General features: G+C 50.8%; 1 protein-coding gene across 1 annotated transcript in view; it reads right to left on the bottom strand.

The window, feature by feature from the left end:
• Window positions 1–18,279, bottom strand: part of LOC131896390 (maestro heat-like repeat family member 5) — an 85,838-nt gene that overhangs the window by 13,456 nt on the left and 54,103 nt on the right. The window contains exons 21-29 of the mRNA XM_059247010.1: window positions 18,067–18,189; window positions 17,324–17,403; window positions 16,151–16,286; window positions 14,194–14,289; window positions 12,603–12,707; window positions 11,142–11,277; window positions 10,762–10,931; window positions 8,825–8,974; window positions 7,926–8,080 (exon numbers count right to left, since the gene is read on the bottom strand). Of these exons, the coding sequence (XP_059102993.1) occupies window positions 7,926–8,080; window positions 8,825–8,974; window positions 10,762–10,931; window positions 11,142–11,277; window positions 12,603–12,707; window positions 14,194–14,289; window positions 16,151–16,286; window positions 17,324–17,403; window positions 18,067–18,189 (1,151 nt within the window). The remainder of the gene's footprint in view (window positions 1–7,925; window positions 8,081–8,824; window positions 8,975–10,761; window positions 10,932–11,141; window positions 11,278–12,602; window positions 12,708–14,193; window positions 14,290–16,150; window positions 16,287–17,323; window positions 17,404–18,066; window positions 18,190–18,279) is intronic.

The following is an 18,279-nucleotide window of genomic DNA, read 5'->3' as shown; positions in this document are numbered from 1 at the left end:
AACACAGCCAGAATCCCCCAACCCACAGGCTTGAAAAGACACTTCTCAAAACAAGAGAGATGCCTGGCCAAGGAAGAAGCACGCAGAAGACGCGGACACCAGTGGGAACCAGTTCATATTATTTCACTCCCACTGTGACGGCATGGCCCAAGGAGCGAACGGCACAAGCCTTGACGAGGATGTGGGGAAACCGGAATCCATGGGCCGCTGGGGGAGTGTAAAGAGGCAGAACTGCTCTGGAAAGTTGTAGCAATTCCTCAGGGGTGGGGTGGAGTGGAGGGGCGGGATTAAATGTGACATTGCCATGCTGCCTTGTACTTTTATTAAACGCAGGCACCCCCAAAATCAGAGAACAGATCAAACATACGTAGTTGTCCCATAGTGTCAGCAAGGATCTCCTTTGGGTATGAAAGTCTGTGGATGCTCTAGCTGGGCATGGTGGCCTATGTCTGTCATTCCAAAACTTGGGAGGCTGAAACAGGAGGATTGTAAGGATGTGAGTATAGTCTGGGATACACAGTGAATTCTAGACCAGTCTAGCCTACAGTGAGACCTCGTCTCAAAAATCCAATCCAAACCAGCATAAACCCTGCACAAGTAAGTCCCTTGTATAACATGGTGAACTCCTTGCATATACCTTACAACCCCCCTTTCCAGGTATCCTTTAACCTCCATCCCCATTATATGGACTACCTAATATGAGGCAGATTCCATGCAAGCAGTCATTAAGCTGCATCACTTGGGGAGTAATGACGAGCCTGTGCAGGGTCAGCATGGGCATATTGTTTCTGGAGAAATATTCTGACTCCATAGATGTGGGAGCTGCGGATGCAGAAGGTGGAATTCTTGATTGCCAGTGTTGACAGCAAATTGCTCATGCAGAATAAAAGGTATAGATCACCTAGGTGTCCATCAGCAGATGAACTGATGAGCCAAATGTGGCACGGTCACACAATGATATACACACACTACAGAGTACACACAGGGCAACACTGCCCAGCCGTAAGAATAAAGTTGCGACACGTGTTTCAGTATAGAGGAACTTGGAAGGTGCAATACCCGGGGGAGAGTCTAGGCATTCACACAGGGCCATAGCAGTTCACAAGAGGACTTTGAAGGTCCTTTACTTGTCTGGAAAGAGTAAGGATAGCAAAGTCAATCCTGAACACATTGATGGGAAGAGTAAGGATAGCAAAGTCAATCCCAAACACATTGATGGGAAGAGTAAGGATAGCAAAGTCATTCCCGAACACATTGATGGGAAGAGTAAGGATAGCAAAGTCATTCCTGAACACATTGATGGGAAGAGTAAGGATAGCAAAGTCATTCCTGAACACATTGATGGGAAGAGTAAGGATAGCAAAGTCAATCCTGAACACATTGATGGGAAGAGTAAGGATAGAAAAGTCAATCCGGAACACATTGACAGTTACAGTACATGCAAATAGGATATGTACTCCAACCAAAGACAAAGACTGATTATGACAAACTTGATAAAATTCTATCTACAATAGACATGTCTGGGTGCTGGAGAGATGGCTCTATGGTTAAGAGCCCTTGCTCTTACAGATGACCTAAGTTGGGTTCCCAGCACTCACATGGGGCCTCACAAGCACCCGTAACTCCAGCATCAGATGATGGGATGCCCTCTTTTGGACTCCACAGGCACCTGCATGCGCGCGCGCGCGCGCGCGCGCGCGCACACACACACACACACACACACACACACACACACACGTTAAAAATAAAGAAAAAGGCAAGTCTGAAGCAAAAATGTGGACATATTAGAAGTCAAAGCTGCAATACCAACAAAAGGAACTGGTGTGGCTAGGCTAGGGTTAGAGTAGTCTAAGTATTGGGCAGTGGGAACTCACTGGTGCTGGGAGCCAAACTGTAGTCCTCCAAAAGAGCAGCAAATGCTTGTAAGCACTGAGACATCTCTCCGGCCCCTCACGCAGTGCTTCTGAACTCGAGTAATAGCAGCCATCAAAGGCAGAGGAGAAGAAAGGCATTCTGGGTGCCTGACTCTAAGTGTTTTGTGGAAATGCAAAGGGTCAAGAGTAGAGAAGACATTCTTGGAAAGTCAGAGGAAAGGCTGCTTTGTAGAGGACAATTGCTACCAAGCTGTCACAATTAGAACTCTGAGTTGTTGGCCTGGGGATGGAGAAGCAGTGCCCTTTGAGGGCAGGAAGTGCTTGATTTGTGAGGAATGCTGAGCAGGAAGAGGAGTGAGCGGGTGATTCTGGGACAATATCTGCATCATATGCAATCATTCTGGATGGGCTGGAGAGGTCAACTTGAAGGCCAACAAGAGACCTTAGAAGACTGCATATCTGGGCGTGGTGGCGCACGCCTTTAATTCCAGCATTCAGGAGGCAGAGGCAGGTGAATTTCTGAGTTTGAGGCCAGCCTGGTCTACAAAGTGAGTTCCAGGACAGACAGGGCGATACAGAGAAACCCTGTCTCAACAAACAAACAAACAAACAAACAAACAAGACGACAGTGCGTAAGGACAGTGTGAGTTGGTACTTGCTCACAAAAGGATGTGGTGGGGATGGGAAAGCAGCTGCTGTATGGGAGAAGATATTCCTAACATGGCAGGCAAGAAGGGTCCGTGTCCAGCTTTCAGGAAAGATTCTCATATTGTATGTCATAAAGAGGGACACCCAGCAGAAAATCGAGCAGGCCCTTTGCACGGTCTCACTGCCAAATAGCAAGAAGCAATGGAAGATGGGAGGTGGCCCAGTGGTTAAGTGCTTGCCAGGCAAGTGTGAGGACCAGAATTTTGATCCCCAGAAACCACAGAGATGCCAGGTGGGTGTGGTGATCCATCAGTAATTCCAGCCCCCGAGGGCTAAGACAGAGGGTCCCCCGAGTAAGCTGGCTAATGAGATTAGCCATGTCAGTGAGCTCTTGGCTTGACTGAGAGATGCCGATCCAATGAATAAGGTTGGAGAGCGATTGAAGATGATTCCTGACATGAACCTCAGTCTTCCACATTTACGTCCATCCACCCACGTGTCCATGCAAACATGCACACACACGTTTGTACACACATACACAAAAGAAAAATGGAACGGGAAGATGTCAAGTCGAGCTCAATCAATGGAAGTAACAACGAATAGTATAAGCTGACCAGCTCCCACCAAATTGGCCAAAACATGGATGATTGGCTAAAATGCAGGTACTGAGCACCAGAAGCTGTGGAGCAAGAGGGATGCTCAGAGAATAGCAGTCTGTCCCTGGAGTGGGACTCAGCAGGAGCACATTGGGAAATGCCTTACACCTCCTTGCGTGTCCATGGAGGTGGGGCACAGCACAGCTTTCTCTTCTAGGGGGTATTGTCCCTAATAACACCCTCCCCCTACCCCACACACATCACACAGGGGAAATCCAGTTCTCCAGTATGTTAGGACACACGCAAGCAAAGTTCACAAGATGCACTGTTCGTCAAGGTCTCTAGTGGGAAATAATGAAATGTTCACCTACAGTGAAGAGGACCCTTGGCATTCACAACATTAGCACCACAGAACGTTGAAGAGGAGAGAGCTGCAGTGAGACACCATAAAATTTAAACACGAAGCCAGAGGGAAACAAAGCCAGGTGAGAAGGAAGACATTGGAAGAGTTCATATTATACGGTTTACGCTTTCAGCACACACTGCACCGTTGGGATGGGTACATTTTTGAGACAGGCTCTTTCTTGTCCCCCTGACTGGTCTGGACTCTGCTATGCACATCTGGCCATCTTTGAACTTGGAGGAGGAGAAGGAAACTCCTGTCTTACCACACCTGACATTTTTATTCCCCCCTCAGGCCAGGTGGCAATTTTTTTTCCCTTTAGGGACAGGGTCGGTACATAGACTCTCTTTAAAGTTGTAATCCTCCTGTCTCAGCCTCTTGAGTGCTGGGATTCTAGGTGTTCACCACCATATTTAGCTATGACAGGCATCTTTTTTTTAAAAGAAAGATTGCCCATGATGGGCACCTAGTAGGTGATCGCTCCATAGAGTTACGTGCATAGTTTAGGGAAGAGAAATAGGAAGCGATAAGCAAACAGATCTCTGCCCTGCAGAAAAAGAGAGGCTCCTCCCACCCCAGCTTCAGCACTGTCGGTGGGAGGAGGGTTTTGTCCTGGGAATCTGAGCCATAAAGCCTATTTCGATGTCCAAATTCCCACCACCAGTGCAGCCCCCAAACTGTCTAGCAGGGACATTTATGCTTAAAACCATCACAAATGACTGTGCCCAGGTGACTGGTAGAAGCTGATGAAAATCCAGATGAATCTATCCAGGAGAGGCTCCACTGGTGTGCAGCGCACTCAGGCTCTGTAAATGTTATCATGGGGACAGTGCTTGGGACTGAGGAAGGAACATATACATTCCAGCAGTGAGACGGAACCGCGGAGTGCCCGGCCTCAGAAAAGGTGCTGCTTGCTGAGGTCTGCACTTTCCCAGATTCTCTGAAAGACGGCACAGAGCTCCGCGGGAACAGTGCCACTGGGGTCTCTTCACTGGGAGTAAAGGGAAAAAACACCAGCCCTAGTGGACAAGCTCCACCACCCACTTCAAGGCTCTGTGACAGACAGAAGCAGATAAGAGAAACTTTGGGGAAGTGGACACAGGGCAAATGAAAGCTCAGACTGGGTCCAAATCACCTTCAGGAAGATGAATCCCCTTGAAGTCTTAAAATACACCAGAGGAGAGAGAACTCCGGAGGTCGGAGCACCTCCGTTCCTCAGCACTGCTTGCAATTGTCTGTCTGCAGGCGTGATCACCGTGTATGTGTCTTACTCCCCATTCCTGGCTCTCAATTAGTGCCTAACCTCAGAGGACACAGGGAAGGAATTAAACAGCTGGCTGTCTTCAAATGTACAGCTTTGGGAGAAAAAAGGGAGAGGGGAGGACAAGAGAGGAGGAGGAAGAGGAAGTCAGATGGAAGAAGAAAGAAGAGGAGGGAAAGTTTGAAGAGGAGGAGGAGGAGAGAGGGGAGGAGACGTGGTGGGGAAAGGGAGAGAGGGAAACATTCCTGTCAAAGAAGAGAAAAGAAGAACTAGAGGGCATAGGTGCTGGTGCCTACCACCAAGCCCAACGTCTTCTAGATGGCCCAGCTTTTGCCGTACTGACAGATGATGGCGCCATTGAACTTGAAATCCTCTGAATCACTCCAGCAGCTCCAAAATGAACAGTGTGGTGGTTTGAATTAGAATGGCCCCCCCCTCTCCCCGCCACCCATAGGCTCACATATTTGAATGCTTGGTCATTAGGGCGTGACACTACTTGAGAAGGATTAGGAGGTGTGTCCTTGTTGGAGGGAGTGTGTCACTGGGGATGGGCTTTGAGGTTTCATAAGCTCAAGCCAGACCCAGTGTCAGTCTCTCTCTTGACCTATGGATCAGGATATAGCTCTCAGCTACTTCTCCAGTACCACACTTGCCTGCCACTGTGCTCCCCACCATGATGATAATGGACTAACCCTCTGAAACTGTAAGTAAGCCCCCAACGAAATGCTTTCCTTGATAAATTGCCTTGGTCATGATGTCTCTTCACAGCAATAAAACATTGACTAAGACAAACAGCTCTACAGTTTATTGCAAAAACTAGAAGCAATGAGTCAACATAGTGAAGATGGCCTTAGAGTGCTAGTACTACAGAGGGATCCTGGACTCACTCACTCACTCACTCACTCACTCACTCACTCACTCATTCACTCCACAGCGAGAAGTACTTAGAGCCTCAGTCACCTTGAATATGCTCAAGAAAGGACAAATCTTCAGTAGGACCTGAAAAGAACTGACTGAACTCAGGAAAGAAATAGAAAGAATCAAACAATGACTTCAGCTAGGTTATCCTAGAACTCAAGGAGTGAGACAGAGGAGGAGGAAGAGTTCAAGGCCAGCCTGGCAAGACTTGTCTCAAAAACAAACAAACAAACAAACAAGCTGGACTTTCAAGCCTGGGTGATGGCTCAGTGGTTTAAAGAGCTTGCTTTGCAAGAGTAAGGACTAGAGATACCCAGATACCCACATAAATGCCCAGTGGGTGTGGCAGCCCACCTGTAATTCCAGCCCTTGGAAGGCAGACTAGCCATATTGGCGAACTCTGGTTTTAACTGTGAGACTCTGCCTCAGAAGAAGGTGGAGAGAGATTGAGGAAGACTCAGTGTCAGCTTCTGGTCTCCACATCCACATCAACATCATATGCATATATGTGTATTACACACATGAGGAAATCTCGGAAATGGGGAAACATTAAAGGGTGGCCAAGAGAGGTCTGACTCCGATGGACATTTAATAAGGGACATTCAGGCAAGGCGGAAGAGTGATGTGAAGAAGACAGTGAGTTTAGGGGAAAGCCAGGAACATCAGCAGGTGTGACCGACCATGAAGGTGGGGGAAAAGTAGCATCGGACCAGAGATTACGACCTGGGCAGACACCAACTTTCAACACAGTCAAGTAAACTTCCCAGAAATAAGAACGAAAAGGGTTTCTGACATAATCAAATGTGCACCAGCTGCTTGGGAAAATTAGGCTGGTATACCTCACCTGGTAAAAGACCTAGGTTTCAAAGAGAGAGAGAGAGAGAGAGAGAGAGAGAGAGAGAGAGAGAGAGAGAGAGAGAGAGAGAGAGAGAGAGAGAGAATATCATCGAGGCAACATGACCAAGTAACTTACAAAGCAGTTGTCAAAATCTGGGTCATTGATACCCTCAGTAGGGAAAGGTACTTGCCCAAAAGCCTGCTGTGTTCTAGCTCCAGGACTCACAGTGAAGGAGAGAACTGACTCCAACAAGTTGTTCTCTGTTGGACAACTTTTCTCCACAAAATAAAATGCAGCTTTTTAAAAAAAAAAATGAGGTGAATCTGGTGAATATGTTAGACTCCACACCGAGATGATAGAAATGTACTTTTCTCTTGAGGACCCAGGCGACATTTCACCACAGCGTCTTAAAGGAACCAGACAGTCCAGAGATGAGAGAACAGCATTTGCATTTGCACACAATGGAAGTACAAGTTGCTAATGGAAATAGGACACCTCCCTGCTGAGGTGAGAATTCTCCCTGGAGAAGACTCTAGGCTTTGGAGGAGCTCTCTCACAGTTTCCAGAGTTCCCAGAGCAGCATGGAGCCAAGTCAGCACCCAGGGCAAAGACCTGGGTATGCCAGGTGGAACCCGATCTGGGAAGGAGGAACTGGGTAAGGACAGCGGGAGGGTGAGTAGGGAGGCAGGACCATCATGCTGGTCCCACCAGGTAGAGGCTTGCTGGATCTTGGAGGGAGTAAGAGATCCAAGCAGAAGTTTGAGTGAGGGGCAGAGAGGAATTCTAGTTTGGAAAGAGTCTGAGAAAGCATAGTCTATCTTTGAGCAGAAACTACCCCATCAAGAAGTGAGGGGTGACCCATGCCAGGTGTGGCAGATGAATGGTGGGTGCTGTAGACTGAGGATATGGGATCCAGAGGTGGGATTTTAGAGAGGAGGGACATGGACAGTTACAAGAATCCTGGTCTAGCCCCAGACTCAGGGGTCCTGTGGTATGGGAGAAAAGCCAGGCCCACCTGAGAGGGCTGAGGTGGCTGCAGGGGCCTATTGGAAAGAGCAGGAAAAAGAGAACGAACAGCATCAGGACAAGTCAGAGGGGTCCACACTAATGGATGGCAAGGCTTTGTGGTTAGCAGGGGTCCCAGCAGGAGCACTCGGGAATTAGCGACCACTTAGCATGGGTGGTGGAGACTGGGGCAGATATTTCTGTGGACTGTCTACAGGAGGCAAGTCTAAATGAACAGAGGCGCTGACTCCCTCCTTACAACCAAGCACTCAGGGTTCCTGTGGTCTGTGATGGACAGACAGGAGGGCAGAAGCTGTGACCCTGGCTTGGGGAAGGATGGAGGGTAAGCAATGGGGCCAGTAAGGAAGAGAGGGCTAGGTACCTGTCCAGAGGAGTGGAAAAGTCTAGGAAGGCAGCCACCAGCTCAGGGATGTGGTTCCGGGCCAGTAAGGTGATGACATGCAGGGCACTCTCCTTGGCTTGAGGCATTTGGATGGCACAGAGGTGGTGGTGGATGGCCTGGCCCATTTTACCAACCTGTTCAGAGACAGGGAGTAGTGGGAGGGGTCTGATGGGGAGAGCCCACCTACTCTGCACACCTGGCCTGAAGGGAGGGCCCGGTACAGCATTCTGAGGCATTTGGAGGAGCTGGCATCAGCTGTCTCTTGCTGGGGCATGCTTCTCACCCTATAGGGTTCATTACTCCTCTCTCTCTCTCTCTCTCTCTCTCTCTCTCTCTCTCTCTCTCTCTCTCTCTCTCTCTCCCCTCTCTCTCTCCACCTACTGGGCCATTCTGTCCACCTCTGTCTGTATGTTGTCACCCCATCAGACCACAAGCTCTGTTTTTCCCCGTGTCACCTCATTCCTCTGTGGTCCATAGCTGCACTTAATCGATAAGTGACATAGGGCTCCCTTAAGTCACATCCATCCATCCATCCATCCATCCATCCATCCATCCATCCATCCATCCATCTATTCATCCATCTATTCATCCATCTATTCATCCATCTATTCATCCATCCATCCATCCATCCATTCATCCATCTATTCATCCATCTATTCATCCATCCATCCATCCATCCATCCATTCATTCATCCATCTATCCATCCATCCATCCACCCACCCATCCATCCATCCACTAATTGGGTTGTCTGCTGCCTGCAGTGGGATCCCAGTCTTCTCCATCCTGGTCCAAAGAAGGGTCCTAGATGCTGCCTGTTGCCTAGTCCTCAACGCTGCCCCTCTCCTCCCTGGCCCTGGGTAGGACCCCAACCCCTCACAGTTGCCAGGTTGTCCCCATGCTCCTGGATGGCAAGGGAAAGCAAATCGGCAGCCGCCTGCACCCAGGAAGAGCTGGTAGAGCCCAAGCCGTCGATGGCTGTCCAGATGAGGTCGGTCAGCTCTGTCATTGCAAGATGACTCATGATCTCCTGTGAGAGTGGAGAGCCTGTTACCTTATCACATCAACCCCCCCTGCCTGTTCCCTTTTACCCTTCTGTCAGGCTCCCCAAATCTCTTGGCACTTTATGTGGGCCAACTACACAATCTTTTCCACATCCCTCTGCCCCAGCCAATGCCTAGGGACAGGAAGGGGATGGTGTCCAGCACCGGGCAGGCACAGGGCTTTTTACTCCAACCAGCGTTGGCTTGTTCTTAGGTTCTGGTGGCCCTGGAAACTTTGTGTCCTCCCATCCTCTTCCCATCTTGGCCCCAGGTCATCCACATGTTACGCCGAGTCCAGAGAAATGCTGCCCATGGCCAGGCCCAAGTCCTTCTCATGAGGGCTTTAATGAAAGAGAATTGAACTTCAGAGCTGTAATGGATCTTCCAGGCCACCAGGTCTGATCTCTAGGCCTAGAGAGGTGCCATGGAACAGGGTAGGAATATGTGGGAGGATAATGGTGGAAATGATGGTGATGATGGGGTATGATGATGGGAGTGATGATAGTGAATGCTGGTGGTTGTGGTGGTGTTGGAGGTACCAGTGATGGTGGTGGTAATGGTGGTGGTGGTAGTGACAGTGGGGATGGTAAGGGTGGTGATGATAGTGGATGATAATGATAGCCATGGTGATGTTGGAGGTATTATCGATGACAGTGGTGGTAAAGGTGATGAAGAGGATAAGGATGATAAAAGTGTGTTGCATCCTAAGACCACATGAGGAGTCTGTACAAACTTGTGGGGGGCAGGATTGAGGCCCAGAACATCTGCTCTTCTTTGGAATTTTCCAAGGCCTGCACCTCGAAATCAGCAGATCCTCCCATTCTTGCTCCTTCTCTGTTCGTATCCAGTTTATGTGTGTCTTCCCCCATGGATAGAGGGCAGGCTGTCTCTCTCCAGGTCCCAGACTCTATGCTTCCCAGTGGCCCACCTTCCCTCTGGAACTTTCTGGGCTGGCAGCCAGTGGAACTCGTCCCTCCTTGCCTTGCCTCGACCCCAGCCAAGGTTCTTTGGTGCAAACTACAGCTAAATGAGATTGTCTTCCTTTTAGGCAGGCCCATTGAGGGACTGGCCCCAGGGACTGAGAGTTTCTGTATTAAACTTCTAAGGAGCCCCAAAACTTGGACAGCTCACTGTAGCTGCGGTATTCTGGAGCCCATGGGATCAGACCGAAGTCTTGCTGGGTCACTCACTTGCCATGTGCCCCACTTTTCTGCTATCTGTTCGGGTAGGACGTCATGGGTGCTTACTGAAGGCCAGTTCAACTACCAGGCCCCATATGGACCCGGTTGAGAAGTGGAAGGCTAGGTCTCACAAGGACTGGCAAGTATGCCAATCACAGGGGGTCATTCTTAGCCAAAGTTCAACCCATCCTGAGCAAGCAAGAGCTCACACCTCGCAGACTTCCTGAACTCACAGCTCTGATGCTGCTTTAGGGTGGGCCATCCAGCTAACACTGGTACCTTAGCTCACAGCCTCAGGTCATGGCTTTTGAGGATAACACAATTCAAATCCTGGTGTGAAAGGGGCAGAAGAGCTGTAAATGGGAAAACAGTCTAGAGAAGGTTGGAAAAACTTGAGAAAGGGATATTTGAGAGAACCGTGAAGGCTCCTGTCCAAGGTACACATACATAGTCTAGTGTGTACTGGTGTCCCTCCAACCTGCGCGTTTCCCTTTCAACGGCTTAGAAAAGAATGCCTTTGTTGCCACCCACAGATGTGGTAGTCTGCTCTGGCTATGCACCCACCCAGCCAGAAAGACTCTAAAGGCTTTGACCTTGGTAGCTTGGTTGCTGCTCATGAAGAAGATGCTGTCATTTTTGGATGCCATATCCTGGGGGATCAGAAGAGTGCCCCTCTGGTCTCCACTGCTCCAGAGGGCAGCTCCAGCTGCATCAGGTGGAGGGAGTTCCTGAGGGGTCTCCCTCTCCATCTCTGGAACTTCTGCTGGTCAGGGCAGGCAGGGGTGAGGGCAGGGCAGAGTGGGCTGGGGTTAATGTGGGACAGGGCAGGAGTCAGGCTGAGCCTATTAGCAACTGGCATCAGGCCTGTGTTTATTTGGGTTTAGGGGTTGTGTTATTAGGAGGTTATGGCTGAAGTCAAGATCGGGATGAGGTAGTGAGGGGCCAGGTGTGCTGTTGTGCTGAGAGCACTCACCTTTCTGCTGCATCAGAAGCTGATAGAGATGGCACATAGCTTCTAGACTCAAGCACTGGATGGTCCTGTCCGAGTCCTGGCACAGGATCCCCAGCATGGCCACCAGCTGCCCCATCCTCCTGAAGTTCTCCTTGGTCTATGTAGAGAGCATGGTATTGATGGTTGGCCCACCTACAGTATCCCACTGGCTACTCGTGAACCCCACCAGAGGCCTCCACTAGAGGACCCCTTGAATTGTATGGCAGGGTTCGGGTTAGGCAAAATATAGGGACTTGACTCCAAAACTTGGTAATCAAGAGAAAAGAATGGGGTAATGTAATAAAAAAATAAACAAAACAAAAACAAAACCTCAAAACAAAACAACATCAACAACAAAACTGCAGAAAACTGGATGAACAGAGTGTCAAGGTCTTAGGACAGGATCCAACTGTGACCTCGTAGTACACTATCTGGCTTCTGCCCCAGCCCTTCTCTTGGTTTTTTTTTTTTTTTTTTGGGTTGTTTTTCGAGACAGGGTTTCTCCGTGTAGCTTTGCACCTTTCCTGGAACTCACTTGGTAGCCCAGGCTGGCCTCGAACTCACAGAGATCCACCTGGCTCTGCCTCCCAAGTGCTGGGATTAAAGGCATGCGCCACCACCGCCCGGCCTTCTCTTGGTTTTTTGAGACGGGGTTTCTCTGTGTAGCCCTGGCTGTCCTGGAACTGGCTCTGTAGAGCAAGCTGGCCTCAAACTCACAGAGATCCACCTTTAATCCCGAGTGCTGGGGTTAAAGGCATGCGGCACCACGCTCGACTATCTGGCTTCTCTTACCCTGAGCTCAATCTGGAACCAATAAAACCATTTACAAAATAGGTAGCCACTCTGTAGACCATAGTTACATTTTTTTTTTAAGATTTATCTTTCTTTTATCTTTTATGTGTATAAGTGTTTTGCCTGCATGTATATCTGTGTGCCATGTGTGTGCCTGGTGCTGGCAGAGGCCAGAAGAGGGTGCCTGATCCCATGGAACTGGAGTTAGGGAGGACTGTAAGCCACCCTGGGGATGCTGGAAATTCTGCAAGAGCAGCCAGTGCTTTTGACGGCTGAGCCACTTCTCCAGACCCCACAGTCATATCGGATCACATTAAAACGTGATTTGTCTTCATTGTGGAGTCTTTTTTTGTAGCTCAATCCCAGAAAATTAAACTTTAAAAAATTTATTTACTCCATTAAAAATAAAAGAACAAAGAGGGGATATTATTTAGACTCCCTTGTCACTGAGTTCAGACAGACAGCAGGATGTTCAGGGTCACCCTGGACTGGAAGCAGGGGTGTAGGTGTTCTTCTAAGGAAGAGGCTCCACCCTTGAAGGCATATGGTTAGGGAGCTGGGGAGGCGAGGAGCTGGGGAGGCGAGGAGCTGGGGAGGTGAGGAGCTGGGGCGATGGAGCTGGGGCGATGGAGCTGGGGCGATGGAGCTTACTTCTAGGCAGCATTTACAGTTCAGGAATTTGAAGAGTATCATGCATCTATGCACAGCTCGTTGTCTCTCATGAGCCTTCTCTGATGCCAGCCAGACATACAGGTGCTGCAGGGTGGGTGTAGTCAAGTGCTGGGTCAGACCCCCAGAAACGGCCGTCCATGCCCACCCCTCAGGAAGGCTCCTTGGGTTCCACCACTTCCAGGTCCAGCTTTTCTTGTCCCCTGTCAGCCCCTGTCTCTGGAGCCACCCTTCACAATGGCCACTTCCCATGCAGCAGAAACATCCCCTCCCCCATAAGCTCTCAACCTGCTGTGTGCCGGCTGCCCCTTTCTAGAACTTTCTGCCATGCACGCAAACAGAGGGTGGGCACTGATTTCAGATCATCGCACAGCTGATGCGCGTTGTGTGGTGGTTGTGTGGTCAGCTGATCTAGACACAGGCTATTGGGAGACAGAGTGACCCAGGAATGGGTGGGGAAACCATTGTGACTCCCACTGGTAGAAGCCATTGCCACTTGGGCACAGTCCTAGATTGGCATGCTGTCTTGTTGCTTGGGGGTTCCCTCGCCTGTGTTCTCCTTCCTGACTTCCACCTGTGCGTCACGGGGCTTGGCGCTCCTGCTTCTGCTCTTGGCTTCTTGATGAGGCCCTGCCCTTGCTTGGCTGAGCCTCACCATAGCCCCTCACCCCCCAGGCTCCAGTGGGCAGAGTTACCTCTACTCTGACCTACTGAGTGGGCTCCTGCCTCTTCTTGGCTCCAGCCTCATCTTATGTGTCCTTCTCTTCTCAGGAATGGCTAAGGTTTCCATTCAGGGCTCCTTAGGGACTCCCATTGGCCCTGACCGCTGGCCTGGATGGAGCTGGCCTCTCCACTGGGCCTAGGCCCTGCTACTAGCCCCTCACTGTCTGCTGAGTGGTCTCCCTCCCATGGACACCTAGTGGGCAGATGAGGGGGTTTGTGGGATCCATGCCCTTGTGCTGTGGGATGTCCTGTATGCTGTGAATATAGGTTGCTATGATTGACTGATAAATAAAACGCTGATTGGCCAGTAGCCAGGCAGGAAGGATAGCGGGACAAGGAGAGAGGAGAATGCTGGGTGGAAGAAGGCTGAGTCACGAGTCGCCAGTCGCCAACATGTAAGATACCGGTAAGCCACAAGGCACATGGCAAGGTATAGATTTATAGAAATGGGTTAATTTAAGATATAAGAACTAGATAGCAAGAAGCCTGCCATGGCCATATAGTTTATAAGCAATATGTCTCTGTGTGTTTGCTTGGGTCTGAGCAGCTGTGGGGACTGGCGGGTGAGAGAGATTTGTCCTGACCGTGGGCCAGGCAGGACCAGGAAAACTTCAGCTACATCCTGGGGGGACACTGTGTCATGGGCACAGGTGATAGGGGAAGCCACTTCTCCAACAGATCCCTTTCTGATCAGGCTGATTGATGTTTTCCTGTCTGCTCCAGATGTTCCAAACCTCTAGGCATGGGAAGCCTACTGGCCAGGTCTTGCTTCCTGTGGGGTACCCTCTTGGGGACTCTCAGGCCAGAGCTGTGTACCCCTGCCCCATCCCCAGCTGCCTGCAGCCCTCACCGACAACAGGAAGTACAGCTCATTGACGGTGGGGTTCTGCATCATGAAACACTGTAGCATGTGGTCCACCGCCTCCATGGTCTGGCTGTATAATCCCTGTGGAAGGGAGGAGGTCAGCCAGGTCCTGTAGGGACGAGGCCCAAGACTGCGGCAGTATCCAGCGGCACCCACTTTCTGCATGTCCCCAGGCCAGATTCCCGCAACTGACAGAGCTCATTGCCGTATTTGCAAGGGGGCTTGCCACACAGGCATGGAGACTGGCCAGAAAGGCCCTGGGAACCCACCCAGTTGAATTTACCCAAGGGAAAACTCAGTCCCAGCAGGGTTGGCTCCATAGACATGTAGACATGTGACCAGGCCTGACTTGCTCCAGGACTCCAGGAAGTAATGCTGGAGATAATGAGCTCTATTTTCATCCTGAAAATCTCAGTAAATTTTAATTTCATTATTTACTTAGCATGTATGTATATGTGTGTGTGTGCATACATGCGTGCACGCTGCAGCACGTGTGTGGAGATTAGAGGACACCTTTCAGGAGTCTGTTCTCTCTTACTGTGGATTCTGGGATCCAACTCAGGTCATTGGGCTTGAGTGGCAAGTACTTTTGCACACTAGCATCTCATTGGTCCTCTTATTAAAAGTTTTTTTTTTTTTTTTTTTTTTTTTTTTTTTTTTTTTTTTTTAAAGAGTCTGGGTATATACCTCTTCCTGGCCCTCCAAACTATATAGCTGATGTGATTTCTGAGGCTCATATAAGGACCCTCAACAACGTTTGCTGCTGGCCTATTTAGGTGTGTGTGTGTGTGTGTGTGTGTGTGTGTGTGTGTGTGTGTGATAGAAACGGCCAGCCAGACTCTCATGAGGTCATCAGGAGCTCAGGCCATTTACTATTTGGTGACCTGGATGACTTCATTTCTTAAGCCGATGTTCCTCCACAGGGGTGACAGGCAACCAGTCCCATGTGGCAGGGCAGGAGACAGATGGAGTGGGATCAATGTTACTGGCTCCCAGTGCTGACACTCAGTCCTTGGTTGCATTTCCTGCAGAGTCAAGGAGTCTTCTAGTCACTTTGTAAGATGTTGAGGCAGATACTCCTCCTCCCCGGTTACCACCTGTCCCACAGTGCTTGTCTGTCCAGATGCAGCCTGGACCCAGCTTCACAGATGTATAATATGAGGAGGGGCCCTGGGGTCGGGTTCAGATATTGGCATTCCCACGGTCGACTTTTTTCTCCTGAGATGTGTACCCGTTGCCCCCCAGTCACTGTGGGAAGGTGGGGAGGGTCCACAGATAGCCTGGTGCCCATGGCACTCACTTCACAAAGCTGTCCTGCCTTTTGCCGCTGTCACATGGGACTGGGACTATGCCTGACAATTTCATGCACCCTCTGGTGGCAGCTATGAGGCATGGCAAGCATCTTTCCGGCAGGGCCAGCTTAGTTAGTATTTACAGGTGAGACCTGATAGCGACCCAGGCAGGTAGGTGTGGTGAAATGGAGCCTACCCTGCAAGGACGGTCACTCCATACGTCATCTTAGTGTGACAGGACCAATCCCTGCAATATCAGGCAACTCATCCCTTTGAAAGAGTCGTCTTCCTCTCTTCTGTGAATTCCTTGGGTGGCCATGGGGCTTGGAGGGAGGGAAACACAGTGGTGAGTGCCTCTGTGTTTCCTATTCTACATGGATTTTAGGTCAGCAAGGAGACCATGCATATACCATTATGTACAGAGCTCCTGGACAGGCACACACCAGGTAAGCCACCTACCTTAGCACGACCCAAATGATGATAATGGGCCATGCCCCAGGTGGGCAAATGGGGACCCAGAGTCTTTAGGCAACTATGCAGGGCCTCCACCATGCCTGAGGAGTGGCCACACCATGTGCCCCACCTTGCCACACACAGAAGACTGAGCCTGACATCCTGCCTGAGAGTCCCCTGGGCTGTGCAGGCTGTACCTGGATGTTGGGTGGTTCCAGGAAGAGACAGCTGTGCTTCTCCAGGGCATCCAGCAGTGGCAGGGCAAAGATGCTGCGGAAGCAGACGGAGAGGAGCCGGGACTTCCTGTCCACATCCATGGGTGGCCTCAGGGCACTGTTGGGAAGGTGAAGGATCCTGAGGGCCTGGGACCGGGAAGGCAGCGGTCAGGGCTCAGACATCCCCTTGTATCTCTTTCTGACAGTGCAGACCTTACAGCCTTTTGCTTCTCACAGGGATTCCTGTACACATCCACCTCTCCAGTCTACTACTGGTCCGTCAACCCAAGCACGTGCTGGCTGAGGACCGTTGAAAGTGCCATTCCTGCAGCCAGATACCTGCAGGGCTCACTGACTCATCCATGCACGACTTTGCTTAACAGTCCCCTTTCAGCCAACTTTAGTCAGCCTCAGATCATGTCCTGGACTCTAGCAAAGCACCAGGCTTATAGGACAACTCTATGCCTCAATACTCTACCAGCTGTCAATCAGCCTCTTTTACGCAGTGCTGGGGCTCCTACACTTCTCTGCCTGGCGAGGATGTCACATTCCTCCCTATCTCACTTCCTGCTTCAGTCTCTTCAGGCAGTCCCCAAGCACCCAGGGATCAACAGTGACTGTGCTTTGGGTGAGTATGCAGTGAGGGCCAGCAGAGGCGAGGCACCTGGGAATGCAGTCCGAGTGGATGCCCATCCAGCTCCATTTGCCACCCTGCCAAGGGTCATGTGGATTGCCTGCTATAGTCTGAGAGCAGGCAACTCTGATCTCCCTGGTCTAACCTCCTCCCTGATCTGTGGGTGGAGAGATAAACAAGGACCTGCATCCTTGGCTCTGGGGTTCCCGAGCTCTCTGGACCCAGCTTTACTCCTTTTCCCTGGAGCTTGGCTGGGGCTAGACACAGCTCTTTTTTGGCCTCCTTCTAGATGCTTCCTTCCTGGAGTACTTGGAGGAGGAAGTCAGCTCCCTGTGTGCAGTAGCTGTGCTCAGGGTAAATGTTCCAGCCCCCTTCCCGCCCCCTGTGACCTGCGGTGGCTCAGCTCCAAGCTCTGACCAGCGGGGCCTTGATGTGTGACTCGCTTCCACTTTGTCCAGCTAGCATCTTGGGCAGGGAGCTGCTTTTTTGGGCCAAGGCAGTCCCCATAGGCTGTAACCTACCAAAGGCTGGCGACAATGTGGATGGCCTGCTGGCGGATGCTGGTGAGCAGTGTGTCTTGCGGCTCTTTCTCCATTAGTGTCTGTAAGGCCACAGGAGAAGGTGCAGAGGTTCAGGTCTAGCTGACTCCACCTCTGATACCAAATCTTAGCCCTACCTCAGAATTTCAGCACACTAGGCAGCTCGGGCAACGATGCTGTCTGTCTTTATCCACCTGGTAGTGAGACCTGGTCCCCCCTTAGAGAGCTAGCGTGGCCTCTGGAATTGGACAAGCCAGGTTTGAGTCCTAGCTGCCTGTTCCTCCCTGGACCAGCTCCAGGTTGCTCTGACTCTTGCTTCCTTCGAAATTATTCCACTTTGCTGTTGGGTCCCAGGCATGGGACAGGAGCCAGCCTGTCTTAATCAATGCCCTTTGACCCTGACACTACTGCCCAGTCTTTTGTGCATTTCCCACTGTCCCAAAGGATCTATTTAGGAAGCCAAGATCCTAAGTGATTGGTCTGGGACCCGAGCCAAGAAAGCATGCAGAATGGAGTGTGCTAGCTTTTCTGGGCCTCAGCGGCATTGGCTGCAATGTGGGCATACCTGGTCTGCTGAGGGTCCCAGCAAGACGCAAGTAACCTGGGGGACATGGAATATTTCCAGATGGGCTGAGGGAGGGGGCTCCCTATGCCTGGAGAAGCTGCTGGTTTGAGGGAGGGGCTCTGCCTTGGAGGGTTACCCATGCCCAGGAGCTGGCACGTACCGTCAGGCATTCCAGGAGCTCGCTAGTCTGGGAGAACTCGTAGCTGTGGGCACCTTCACTCCGGCTGATGGCCCCTACCAGCATCATGATGGCCGTAAGGAAGCTCTGTTTCAGGGTCTCATCCTGTGTAGGTCAGGCCCCAGGGCACAGATAAGGCTGAGAGCCCAGGAGCTTATGGGAGAGAAGCAAGAAGGGAGGCCAAGACCACCATCT

Source organism: Peromyscus eremicus, chromosome 20, assembly GCF_949786415.1.
Source record: "Peromyscus eremicus chromosome 20, PerEre_H2_v1, whole genome shotgun sequence".
NCBI classification, from domain to species: domain Eukaryota; kingdom Metazoa; phylum Chordata; class Mammalia; order Rodentia; family Cricetidae; genus Peromyscus; species Peromyscus eremicus.
Note: the sequence above shows the minus strand (reverse complement) of the source record. Positions and strands in the feature narration are given on the sequence as shown.